At 37.6% G+C, this 12,630-nt stretch overlaps 1 protein-coding gene across 1 annotated transcript in view; it reads right to left on the bottom strand.

Moving 5' to 3' along the window:
• Window positions 1-11,183, bottom strand: part of EFCAB13 (EF-hand calcium binding domain 13) — a 50,428-nt gene extending 39,245 nt beyond the window's left edge. The window contains exons 1-4 of the mRNA XM_044003284.1: window positions 11,067-11,183; window positions 4,732-4,785; window positions 3,709-3,813; window positions 727-780 (exon numbers count right to left, since the gene is read on the bottom strand). Coding sequence (XP_043859219.1) covers window positions 727-780; window positions 3,709-3,813; window positions 4,732-4,785; window positions 11,067-11,127 — 274 coding nt within the window. The 5' untranslated portion in view covers window positions 11,128-11,183. The remainder of the gene's footprint in view (window positions 1-726; window positions 781-3,708; window positions 3,814-4,731; window positions 4,786-11,066) is intronic.
• Between the last annotated feature and the right edge of the window lie 1,447 nt (window positions 11,184-12,630).

Genomic DNA, 12,630 nt, shown 5'->3' with positions numbered 1-12,630 from the left:
TTCTGGGAGACTCTTAACTTGAAAGTTCAGTCAGAGATATTTCATCATACATTATGATGGGCTTTCTCTATAGGTACTTATGTTCTTTTATGTTATCTAAAATAGTATCCTTTCAGAAATTCTCAGACAGGAAGGAAAATCTTCCCCCAAAGCACACAGGGGCAAATCTTGTTGTATTTATTCTGCATATATTTACATGTGTACATGTTGTCTTTCCCAAAAGAAGGCAAGCCCCTTATGAGCTGGGACTATTTCATCGCCTTTGTCTTTGTACATCCAATGCCTAACAAAGATCTAATGGGCACCTAATTAATACCTGAAAGTTGATTATCTCTGTCTATGTAGATCAATTATTTTTATTTCTTTTTTTTTTTTTTAGTGAGGCAATTGGGGTTAAGTGACTTGCCCAGGGTCACACAGCTAGTAAGTGTTAAGTGTCTAAGGCTGGATTTGAACTCAGGTACTCCTGACTCCAGGGCCGGTGCTCTATCCACTGCTCCACCTAGCCGCCCCAATTATTTTTATTTCTGTGTTTAGGAAGCTGCCTGAGAAGGGAAGTAATTTTCCCCATTGTCACACAACTAATAAGTATCAGAGGCAGGATTTGAATATAAGGCTTCTTGACTCTAAGGCTATACCTCTATCCACTATGTCATACTTCCTCTCATGGATTTCCATGGAAAACATTGAGATTTACTTCCCTTCTCATCATAACTTCTTACTCACCTTTAATAGATTTCACATGATCCATAACTTTTTTCAGGTCAACCTTCCCATAAGCTGTAAGACAAGGCAGAGGTTAGACCGGAGACCTGAGGATGCAGAGCCTCACAAAAATGCTATTACATTACATTCTGAAATTATGAGATAAGGCAGAGGAATTTAACAGTTTTCTCTCAACTCACATCATTAGATGTACTTTTATCCTATTTTCTCTAAAGATTAATTTATAATGATGGGCTGCTGAGAAATGAAGAAAGTGCTCCATCCATAAATTGATGATAATTATAGTGATAACAATAGATAACATTTACATAAGGCTTTAAGGTTTGCAACATACTTTACAAATATCAACACATTTTATCCTTAAATCAACTGTTAGAGGCTGGTGCTATTATCATCTCCCTTTCAGAGATTAGGAAGTTGAGGCTGAGAGAGGTTAAATGACTTGCTAGGCTTACACAGGCAGCTAAGTGGTGCACTGGATAGAAGGCTGGGCCCAGACACACGAAGACTCATTTTCATGAGTTCAAATCTGGCCTCAGACACTTACTAAATATGTGAGCCTGGACAATTCACTTCACCCTGTTTTGCCTCAGCTTCCTCATCTCTAAAATGAGCCAGAGAAGGAAATGGCAAAGCTCTCCTGTATCTCTGCCAAGAAGACCTTACTTGGGGTCACAAGGAGTATCTCAAGACTGAAATGACTGTATAACAGCAGCAAAGGGGGTTATACATGCAGTACACAGGTCCTCCTGTCTGGTCTAGTCCTATATCCACTGTACTGCATAGTGACCGCACACAGTCATTCAGGGAATGTCCCTTCTTTTTGCTACTGAATATTAGAAGAACTTGTATTGTAATCAGACATTTTTATTTTGGCATGTGAGATTCAGGACATTTTAAGAGTAAGATGGAAAGAAAACGTCCCTTCCTATGTCTTGGCCTCCACTTCCTCCTCTGTGAAATGAAGGGACTAGACTAAGTGATCTCCATGTCCCTTCCCAGCATGGCCATGATATGACCTGGTGTACAAGGAAACTGCTATTTTTTTTTAATAACATAAGGAAAAGAGGATCTAGTTTTTTCTTTCGATATTCTGACCACAATCTTGTTTGTGGTTAATCTTTTATGTATATTTTCAAATTTGCTTTGCTTTGTGTAATTGGTTAAGTGGAAGACATTGTCTACGAGGAAACAAATATGAACCTTATTAGAAAAATATTATGTTGAAATAGAATTTAAATTATTCAGGTGGAAATAGGGTATGTCCCCTTTAAGAGAACAACCACATTTAGTAGGCTCACTTAGTTAAATGTCCAGAAATTGAAGCATTTAACTAAAGAACTTTATGCTATTTAAATCAAATGTGTGATAAATAGCATTCACGAATCCCTTGAAAATGTACAAAGTATTTTACATAAATGATTTCACTAAAGTCTTGCAACAACCCTACGAAGTCTGTGATACAGGAGTTACTGCCACATGTATATCCTCAGAGTATCACCCTCAATCCTTCCCTTTCCCCTGCTCCTCACACCTAATCAATTGCCAAGACTTGCTGGGTCTGTTTCTGCTTTAGTCTATCTGCTTGTACCTCCCCACCTATACTCACATTGGGCATTTGCATAGAATTAGATATAGTGTGCGTTTTGGTTTTTTGGGCACAAGTGACTCAGAAAGGCAACTGAAGAAACCTAAGAGGGGTTGCAAATGTGTTGGTGGAGGGAATACTTACCTTGACAAGGTCATGGATTTTTGAGATATTGAAGATTCACACCCCCTAACAACTGGCCATAAGGGCTTAGAGTAGAGGACTTGACTTTAAAAAAAAACCAAAACAAAACCTGAAATCATGTATTTTGGGCTAATTAGAAGCCCTGTTTATTTTTTCAAATGCATGCCAATTTTTAAACAGCTTACATAATATACAAATCTTCAATTTTCATTGTGAAAGAAATTTTAAAAGATTTAGCCAATCTTCACTGGTCACTTAGCCATGAAGGCTAAGTGAATAAGGGATCATCTTCAGGAGGTTTCCCACTAGATGATGATTTTGATTTTTTGCCACATAAAGTTGAAAGGATTTACTTAGATATGCATTAGTTATAGTCTGCTCGGTCTACTCAGACCAAGGAAAACATAGATCTGTTGAAATAATAGCCAGTATTTACAAAGTACTTTAAGGTTTGCAACATTTTATATACATACATATACATACACACACACACACACACACACACACACACACATATATATATATATATATATATATACACACACACATATACATACACATGTTTATTTATTTATTTTTTTCATTTGGCTCTCACCACAACCGTATGTAGCTGACACTAATACTATCCCTCTTTTACAGATGAAGAACTAGAGGTTAAATGAAGACAAGTGATTTGTCCAGGAGCATACCATAAGTGTCCAAATTAGGATTTGAACTCAGGTCTTCTCGAGTTCAAATCCAATACTAGAAAATTTCGCTTGGCTGGTTAGGATTCCCTGATTCACATTGGGCTTTTCTCTTTAAAGAAGGTCACTAGACAAGCTTGGATGGGGACTATGGTAACAAGTAAGGAGTCTTCCATTCCTGTGTTCTACTTAGTAGGCTTTTGGAAGATTCTTGAATTGAAAGTTTAGTCAGAGATAATATTTCATCATACAGTCTAATGGGCTTTTTTTTGTTTTTGTTTTTGTTTTTGTTTTTGTTTTTTTTGCAGGCAATGGGGGTTAAGTGACTTGCCCAGGGTCACACAGCTAGTAAGTGTCAAGTGTCTGAGGCCGGATTTGAACTCAGGTACTCCTGAATCCAGGGCCGGTGCCTTAACCACTGCGCCATCTAGCTGCCCCTAATGGGCTTTTTTCTACAGGTATTTGTATCATTTGATGTGAACTAAATTAGGATGCTTTTCAGAAATTTTCAGACAGAAAATCAAAGTTTCCACAAAACACATAGGGGGCATAAGAAATGCTCACCATCAACTGGAAGGTTATTCAACAGCTCCTCAATTTCTTTATCTGTGAGCTCAATCCCCAGGTTTCCCAGAACCTTGTCCAGGTTGTTAACATCAAACTTCCCTCCTTCAGAAAGAAGGAAATTGAAGAACATAACCAATCAAGCATTCATTAAGTCCTTATTATATATTAGGCACTGCACTAAATCATAGAGACTCAAAACCAAGTCAAGTCAACAAACATTTCTTAAGTGTTATTTCTATGTGCTAGGCACTGTACTAAGTGCTTGGAATAAAAAGAAAATTAACAGCACTGTCCCTGCCCTCAAGGAGCTCACAGTCTAAAAGGGGAGACAAATAAGAGAAATATGGAATTGTGCTTGAGTGACAAACTGTATAAAGCCTGTAAATACATGTAAATACAATTATTCAGTCAATTTCAGAATGGGATTCATCATTCCTAGTTTGAGGGTGAGAGAATACAAATAACAATTCACATATATAACATGCTTTCCAAATTCTCTCCAAACTCATTTTGAAAGACAGATCTCTCTAAGGACACACAAGGAGAGTCATTGGGAGAGCTTGGAAGATCTGCTTCTCTCGTCCTGGTCCAAGGGACCCTGACAATCTTTTTTTTTTTTTTGGGGGGTGGGGCAATGGGCGTTAAGTGACTTGCCCAGGGTCACACAGCTAGTAAGTGTCAAAATGTCTGAGGCTGGCTTTGAACTCAGGTCCTCCTGAATCCAGAGCCAGTGCTTTATCCACTGCGCCACCTAGCTGCCCCACCTGACAATCTTTTTAAGAGAAGCCTCCATAGCACAATCTAAGGCATGAATTGGTCAAGGCTGATGGATTCTGGCAAAGCAGACAGCTAATCTATGTACTTTTGGTCAAGTGACAGGCTCTGGTGAATTGCCTCCTTCAGGGTGACTGTGCATAAAGAACTGGAGGTCATGAGGCAGAAACACTGAATCAATAAATTGGAAGGGTAAGAGAATTGATGTTATAATCACTGAGAAGAAATAAAATGTTTCTTACTCACCTGTCAGATTCTGAACAGCATTCATTACGTTTTTCTTATTTATCTTCCCTAGGCCTATAAGAGAAAGTGCAATTCAGGTCACAGAGGAAGTAACAGAGAATTAAAAGAATAGCACAAAGGTCATCATTATGTAAACTCAGTCTATAAAGACTCTCCTATTTCTTCCCTGCTCCACCAAATGAGAATGAAGTGAAGAAATAGATATCTCTAGGGAATGAATTCATGTCTTTCATTAACAGAGATTCTTCTGTCTTTGTGGCAACACAATCCATTATAGGGAATGGAAGCTTTATTGCAGATAAAAGCTTTACTTCAAACACATATTATTTCACAAAATCTTGAATCAAATACCTTCTAAAAGGAAATAATAGACAGTACAAGTTTCAAAACAGGCTTTTTTTTTTGGTATATCAAACTATGAACATCTATGTAAAATAAGCTGTTTTAAAAATATATGAGAAACTTAATAATATACTGACAACATTGTGCTTTTCTATGGTTTTTCCATACTCCTGTTCTCTTTTGTGTATTTCATACATCTTTCATTGATTTTTTGTTTTATTTTTTATTTTTTGGCTGGACAATGAGGGTTAAGTGACTTGCCCAAGGTCACACAGCTAGTAAGTGTCAAAATGTCTGAGTCTGCATTTGAACTCAGGTCCTCCTGAATCCAGGGCTGGTGCTTTATCCACTGCGCCACCCAGCTGCCCCTTATTTTTTGTTTTATTTTATTTTTTATTTTCATTGATTTTAAAAATTCTTTTTTTTTTTGCATCATTATCACTCCTTTTTTTTCTTTTCCCCATTACTGCCATCCATCTCCCCCCAATAAGAAGCCTAGCTTATAATAAATACAAATAGAGTCAAGGAACACATATATCTTGTTTTGCACTTCTAGTCGCTTTCCTCCAAACTGTGTATAAGCTTGCTTGATATCACACAGTGCTGTAACCAACTGCTCACAAGGAATAGGTTCTTGATACTGTAATAGGTACCTTTGAGCAATGAGTCTCAGTTCATTGGTTAAAACATTAGCATCAGAAGTTATGCCTGCCACACCGCAAGCCATATCCTCATTGAGCTTGTAAATCTTTTCTGAAAAAAAGACCTCATCCAGAAGCTTGTGGATGTTTCGTCTCTCCGCAGCAAGCAAAACACCATCATTTGCTAAAATGCCCAAACAAGTGCCTGCATGTCCAATAGCTTCCATAGCATATTCCACCTGGTACAAGCGACCTTCCGGTGAAAATATAGTGGTCCTCGAGACATGTTTCCTGTATTTTATATTATTCCTCCAAGGGCGCCGGGGGTCGGGGCTTTTCGGCCGCGCCGCTGCTCGTTCCACCGAGTCCGGGACGAGTCTCTCTATTTTTTTTTTTTTAGTGAGGCAATTGGGGTTAAGTGACTTGCCCAGGGTCACACAGCTAGTAAGTGTTAAGTGTCTGAGGCCGGATTTGAACTCAGGTACTCCTGAATCCAGGGCCGGTGCCTTAACCACTGCGCCACCTAGCTGCCCCTCTCTATTTATTTTTAATGAAATATCTTTTTTTTTTTTTAAATCTCTTCCTGCTTTGTTTTCTTAGTAAGATAAAGAAAATTTGGAAATTTGTGTGGTTTTATTTTATATTTTTCTACTTTGCTGAAGTCGGTTCAATTACGTTTTAGTTGAATCTCTAGGGTCCTCTAAATAGTCATATCATCTGTAAAAAAACTAATAATTTTGTTTCCCTTCTGCCTATACTTCTTTCTTCAATTTATATTTTTTATTGCAAAAGGTGGAAATACATCAAATCATAGCGGTGACAATGGATATCCTTGCCTTACCCCAATCTTATTGGGAAAGGACATTCATTTCTCATCCAAGGACAGCCCTGCCAAATAGAGTACATACCCATTTAAATAGAAAAGCTTCCCTAGTGAGTTTCCCTGTATGATAAGATACTCAGACATATTCAAATGGATTTGTTTGGGAGCTTCCTGAAAAGCTGCAGATAACAGAATGCCAACTTGGAGTCTGAGATTTGGGTTTAAATTATGCTTTCTATGATTACTAGCTGTGTGATCCTAGGCAAATCACTTACCCTCTCTTGGTCTCAGTTTCATTATCTATAACATGAGAAAGTTGGACCTGACAACCGCTAAGATTCCTTCTAGCTCTAAACAAACCATCTATGCCTGCTTGTCTTGTGTGACTTTTGTCCATATCCTCCTAGAATTTTGCCATAGGGCTACCACCCAACTTGCTGTGTGCAAGTTTCTTTTCTCTATGCTGACATTACCAGGGTAACAGTGGAGCCCTTTATTTATCTACTTACTAACTCCTCACTCTTGTTCTGTAATAACCCTATTTAAGACTTGTTTTTCAAAGTTTCTTACTGGTTATTTATTATTCATTGATAACACCCATCATGCACTTCTCTGTTGTCCTGTGTATGATATTCTTTTTTTTTTTTTTGGTGGGGCAATGAGGGTTAAGTGACTTGTCCAAGGTCACACAGCTAGTGTCATGTGTCTGAGGCCACATTTGAACTCAGGAACTCCTGAATCCAGGGTCAGTGCACCACCTAGCTGCCCCTGTGATATTAATTTTTAATTCTTTAGAGAATGTTTTATTCCTTGTCACACTAGAAATAACATTGGCAGAATGTTGGTATTAAAAATGGGCCTTTGTGGGGCATTTAGGTGGGGAAGTGGATAAAGCACCAGACCTGGATTCAGGAGGACCTGAGTTCAAGTCCTGCCTCAGATATTTGGCACTTACTAGCTGTGTGACCCTGGGCACTGTCTGCCCCCCCCCCCAAAAAAAGTTTTAAAAAATGGGCCTTTGTTTCCACAGGAAAGTTGGTATAATTAATGGAGCTTTAAATTTCCCAAAGGTAATATAGCCTGCTCTCCTCTTAAACTCTGGGAATAATTGATCCATCTTTATTCCTTCTTTCAGATATAGGCATGGGGACAAGCTCTATAAATTATAATATAAAGGCATATGTGTAATGGACATTCTTCATCTACTTGGCCTTCCCTGGGTGGATGGTTTACTCAAACTGTTGAATGCTTACAGAGCGCTTCCCAGAGGCTATGTAATGTTTCAGACTTTGCTGCATCCAACAAAATGTCATCGCCAACTGTCTAACTGACTATCTGGAGGACTGAACCACCCACCACAAAAGTATCTCCAGGGTGGACTCTCCCACTGCACCTCCAGCACAGTGGGAAGTACCCTTTGTCACCATACATAGCTCGCTCTCATGCCTCACCTAATGTACGTGATTAGAGGTACATTAAACAAGGTTAGTGGTTTGATATCTTTCAAAGAATCTAGACTGATTTTTACTTATGGACAGGAAATACCTTGTTGGAAAAGAGACTCTAAGGTGTCCTTTTGCTTTACTGAATCATAACCGGTTAACAGTAAGCAAATTAGGATATTCTATTTTCTACATCTCTCACTCAGGTACAAAATGACAGAGATGCGGTCTGTTGTCAAATATCTCTTGCAAACACCTGCTTGTTCCCTACTATTACCCTCATCAAGGATGCTCTTGAATTATGTGTAAATGACTCATATAAAGGTTTTATATTGGTGAAAGAGGAGGCACAGAGGTAAGTGACTGTTGATTTTTCCTCAGTCATCTATTTATTAATGATTAAATTTATTAATAAGATCCAGGTTTTTTTTCATAATGTCCCTCTCTTTCAGAAACCTTTCATATACAAGGTGGCTCAAAAGTTCAAGTATAGATTATAGCTATTAAGGCTGAAAATTACACTACGACTTTTGGGACGGCCTCTTTATCCATCAGTGCTCTCACAATGGTATTTCCTTCAGAACTACTTTCTATATACACATGGTCCAACTGGGCAGATTTTCTCATCTTTTTTTTCTCTTTAATGCTTTTTCTATCCTTCCTATAATCTTATCCTGGATTGTGATGTTTGGTTACAAGTGTTCTCTCTCTATTGCTTTTGTTTTGTTTTTGTTTTTGTTTTTTTTTAGTGAGGCAATTGGGGTTAAGTGACTTGCCCAGGGTCACACAGCTAGTAAGTGTTAAGTGTCTGAGGCCGGATTTGAACTCAGGTACTCCTGACTCCAGGGCCGGTGCTCTATCCACTGCGCCATCTAGCTGCCCCTCTCTATTGCTTTTGATAGTTTGTTATAGTAATTATTAGAGATCTTTTCCATTTTCTTTAACTTATTGTTATATATTTATCCTTAAATACCATGCTTAGGGGGATTCCTTACAAAGTTTTCTTTAAACCGGTTTAACTTTCCATAGCTTCTCTATGTAGTATGAAACAATATTGCTTTATAACAATGTCCATCATCCTTCTCTCTGAGATTTTAAAAACAAGTTGACTAATTAAAAATAGTGTTGCCATGTTTCTTCACTTGGCATATAAATCAAACATTTGCTGCTTACTGGGATTATATGGTTTTCCTCTTGTGGCAACAGACGTAGGGCCGTTAAAGTTTTGCCATTTAAGGGCCATCCTTGCCATTTTTGATGCCTATTTTCTATTTTCATTGTTATTTTCTTGTTTAAATAATTCAAGATTGAATTCTTTCAACTGCATGCCACGTTTCTTTCTCACTATTATGTTTCTGATTTTTATATTATTTTATTTATTCTTTAAAAAATATTTATTCTTTATAAATCATATCAAGCATCATATCCAGAATATTATAACAAGAAGATAATGTATTCTTTTTATATTCTGATCTTTTTTGTGGCAAGGCAGTTGTCTTATTTTTCACAGATGATTCAGTAATTACTCTTACAGAAATAATAAGTCTCTTTTTACCTGTTCGATATAATTTATTTCATTTTTTTGTAATGCTCTTTGCTGATCACCAAACCTAGCAACTACCAATTCTTTTCTTGAAGAAGCTGTTCCTATTACAAATGCATAAAACTTCTATATAATCTACAAAAGGCTGGTATCTCTCTTTCCCTTATGCTGAATACTTACCCACAGTTCTACAATAAGGTTTGACCAAATATTTTAATGAAATCATGTTTCTTGTTGCCTTTGCAACAACTGAACCGTTCCTTTTTTGCTTGCCACTTCAAACCATTTAACTGTGTGACTATAGCTTTCATATCATTCCAAAGTGCTTTATAAATATTGATTCATTTTATACTTATAACAACCCTGGAAGTCAGGTGCTAGTATTCTTCCCATTTTTCAGATGGAGAAACTGAGGTTTGGAGAGATTAAATCATTTTCCCAGGGTCACACAGCTAGTCAAATGTCTGAGGCCACATTTGAATTCAGGTCTTTCTGATTCCACACACAACTATCTACTGTGCCACTTAACTGCTTTAAGTGCTTTCAGTACTCTATTGCTTTTCATTTCATTTATTCACAAATGGCCATTTAAAAAATGCTCACACTTTCTTCTTCAGATCTTACCCAAGAAGAATAACAACAAAGCTGAGATTTAAACTTCAGTCCTGGATTCCCGATCTAGTCCTCCTTTCCATGACACCACACTTTCTCTTTGGAGGAATCTGAGGTGTTCTTTTAACACTAATCCAGGGAAAAGTTTAGAGAATCTATGAAATATTGTGAATCCCCAAATGTAAAGGAAACCAATTACTGATTATTTCTAGATTGGCCAGAGCAGAAGAGTTTAGGCTTGCTTTCCCAGAGTCTAATAAAGAATTAAGAAAATGTCTCCTATATTTCTATGGGAACCATAGAAATCTTTTATAAGGAGTGTGGAGTGTCATGCCATGGTGAAGACCCCTATATATCCCTCTGTCCTGACACAAATCAAACTGCTCCAGCTCTTTTGGTCCAGAATCCCTAGCTCCTATGCTAGCCCACTTGAGTTGGGTGGAGATAAGTTCACTTTCCATTTGAGGCAATATTGGATTACTTTCTATCACTTCTTTACTCTCTTCTACATTCCCGTACCTACTTTCTTTCTTTTTATTTTTCTATTAATTTCTTTTCATTTTATTTGTTCCCTTTTCTCTTTATTATTCCTTAGACTTTCTAGTTGTTAAAATGGTATTACCTTTCACTGGTTAGACTTTATGCTTGCATTGGAGTTGAAGAACTCTAGTTAGGGAGTAGTCTGAGGCATCTTTCTTTAGAAAGTATCAGGCAGGGGGCCAGCTAGCTGGCACAGTGGATAAGATACCGGCCCTGGATTCAGGAGGACCAGAGTTCAAATCCAGCCTCAGACACTTGACACTTACTAGCTGTGTGACTCTGGGAAAGTCACTGAACCCTCATTGCCCTACCAAAAAAAAAGTATCAGGCATTTTCACACAAGTAAGCCCAAATTCCCCTGATGGCCACAATGTATAATCTGGAACACTCACCATCAATAGGCAGGCGTTTCAGGAGCTCCTGTTGTTCATCTTCTGTGAGTGTAATTCCCATGTCCTTCAGAAAGTTTTCTAGGTTTTGAGCATCAATATTTTCTGTTTATAAGAGATGAGAATGGTGAATGATGGGAATGTGAGAATATTTAATGACACCAGAGGGTGAAAGATACCACCTATTCCTGTGTCTCATTATATATCACATTCCCTTGGCTACCTTCTATTCCTCACACATGACCTTCCATTTCCTTTCTCTGTATTATCTTACTAGTTGCCCCCCCCCCCCCCCGCCCCATCCTCTTCTTACTTCCCCCTCAGAGTCCCTCTCTTCCTTCAAGGTGAACTGCAATTTCTGCCTTTTATGAGGAGGCTTTCCTGATTCCCCCAATGCTAAGACCTCCCTCCCAAATTTTGTGGTATTTATTCTGCATTTATTTATATGTGTACATGTTGTTTTTCCCAAGAGTAGCCAAGCTCCTTGTGAGCTGGGATTATTTCACTCTCTTTGTCTTTGTATTTTCAGCGCATAACACAGATCTAATGGGCACCTAATAAATGCTTGCAAGTTGATTAACTCTGTTCTTTGCAGATCAACAAATTCTTTGTAATATATACTGTTTAGAAAGCTGCCTGGGAGAGGAAGTAACTTGCCCCACAGTCTATATAGTTAGTAAGTTTCAGAGGGAGGTCATGAAGCTTGGACTCCTTGGCTCTAAGGCTATACCTCTATCCACTATGCCGTGCTTCCTCTTGCGGATTTCTGGGAAAAATATTGAGATTTACCTGCTTTTTCATCATTACTTCTAACTCACCTTTAATAGATTTCACGTTATCCATAAATTTATTCAGGGAAACCATCCCATCATCTATAAGAAAAGACAGATTAGACTGGAGCATGCAGAGCCTCACAAAAAAGTATTACATTACATTCTGAGATTATGATATAAACCAGAGGAATTTAACAGTTTTCTCTGAACTCGGGTAATTACTTAAGAATTTTGTCTATTTCCCTTAAAATTAATTTATAATGTATAGTCAAACAATGAAGAAAATTCCCAATCTAAGAATTGATGACAATAATAGTAATAATAATAATAATTAGCATTTACATAAGGCTTTAAGGTTTACAAAATGCAAATCTCTCTCTTGGCTTCCACTTCTGTGAAATGAAAGGATTTCCTTCACCTAAATGATCAATCACCATACCCCTTCCTAGCATGGACATGATATGACCCTGTTTTCTAGGAAACTGCCATTGTTTATTGATAACACAAGGAAAAGAGAACCTTGTTCTTTCTTTTAATGTTCTGAACACAATCTTTTTTGTGGTTAATATCTAAAAATGTTCATATTAATATTTTCTTTTCAAATTTTCTTTGCTTTGTCTAGTAGGTCATAGATTCTTGAAATATTGAAGATTCACACACCTTGATAACTGGCCAGGAGGCCTTAGAATTGAAAATTCTAATTTTTTTTTTAACTGAAAACATGAATTTTGGCCTAGTTAGAGGCCCTCTTTAGTCTTTATAGCTGCAGGCTAGTTTTCAGCAGTGTATAATGT

Source organism: Dromiciops gliroides, chromosome 4 (assembly GCF_019393635.1).
Source record: "Dromiciops gliroides isolate mDroGli1 chromosome 4, mDroGli1.pri, whole genome shotgun sequence".
Lineage (NCBI taxonomy): Eukaryota > Metazoa > Chordata > Mammalia > Microbiotheria > Microbiotheriidae > Dromiciops > Dromiciops gliroides.
The sequence above is the reverse complement of the archived record's forward strand: the minus strand, read 5'-3'. Positions and strand labels throughout refer to the sequence as shown.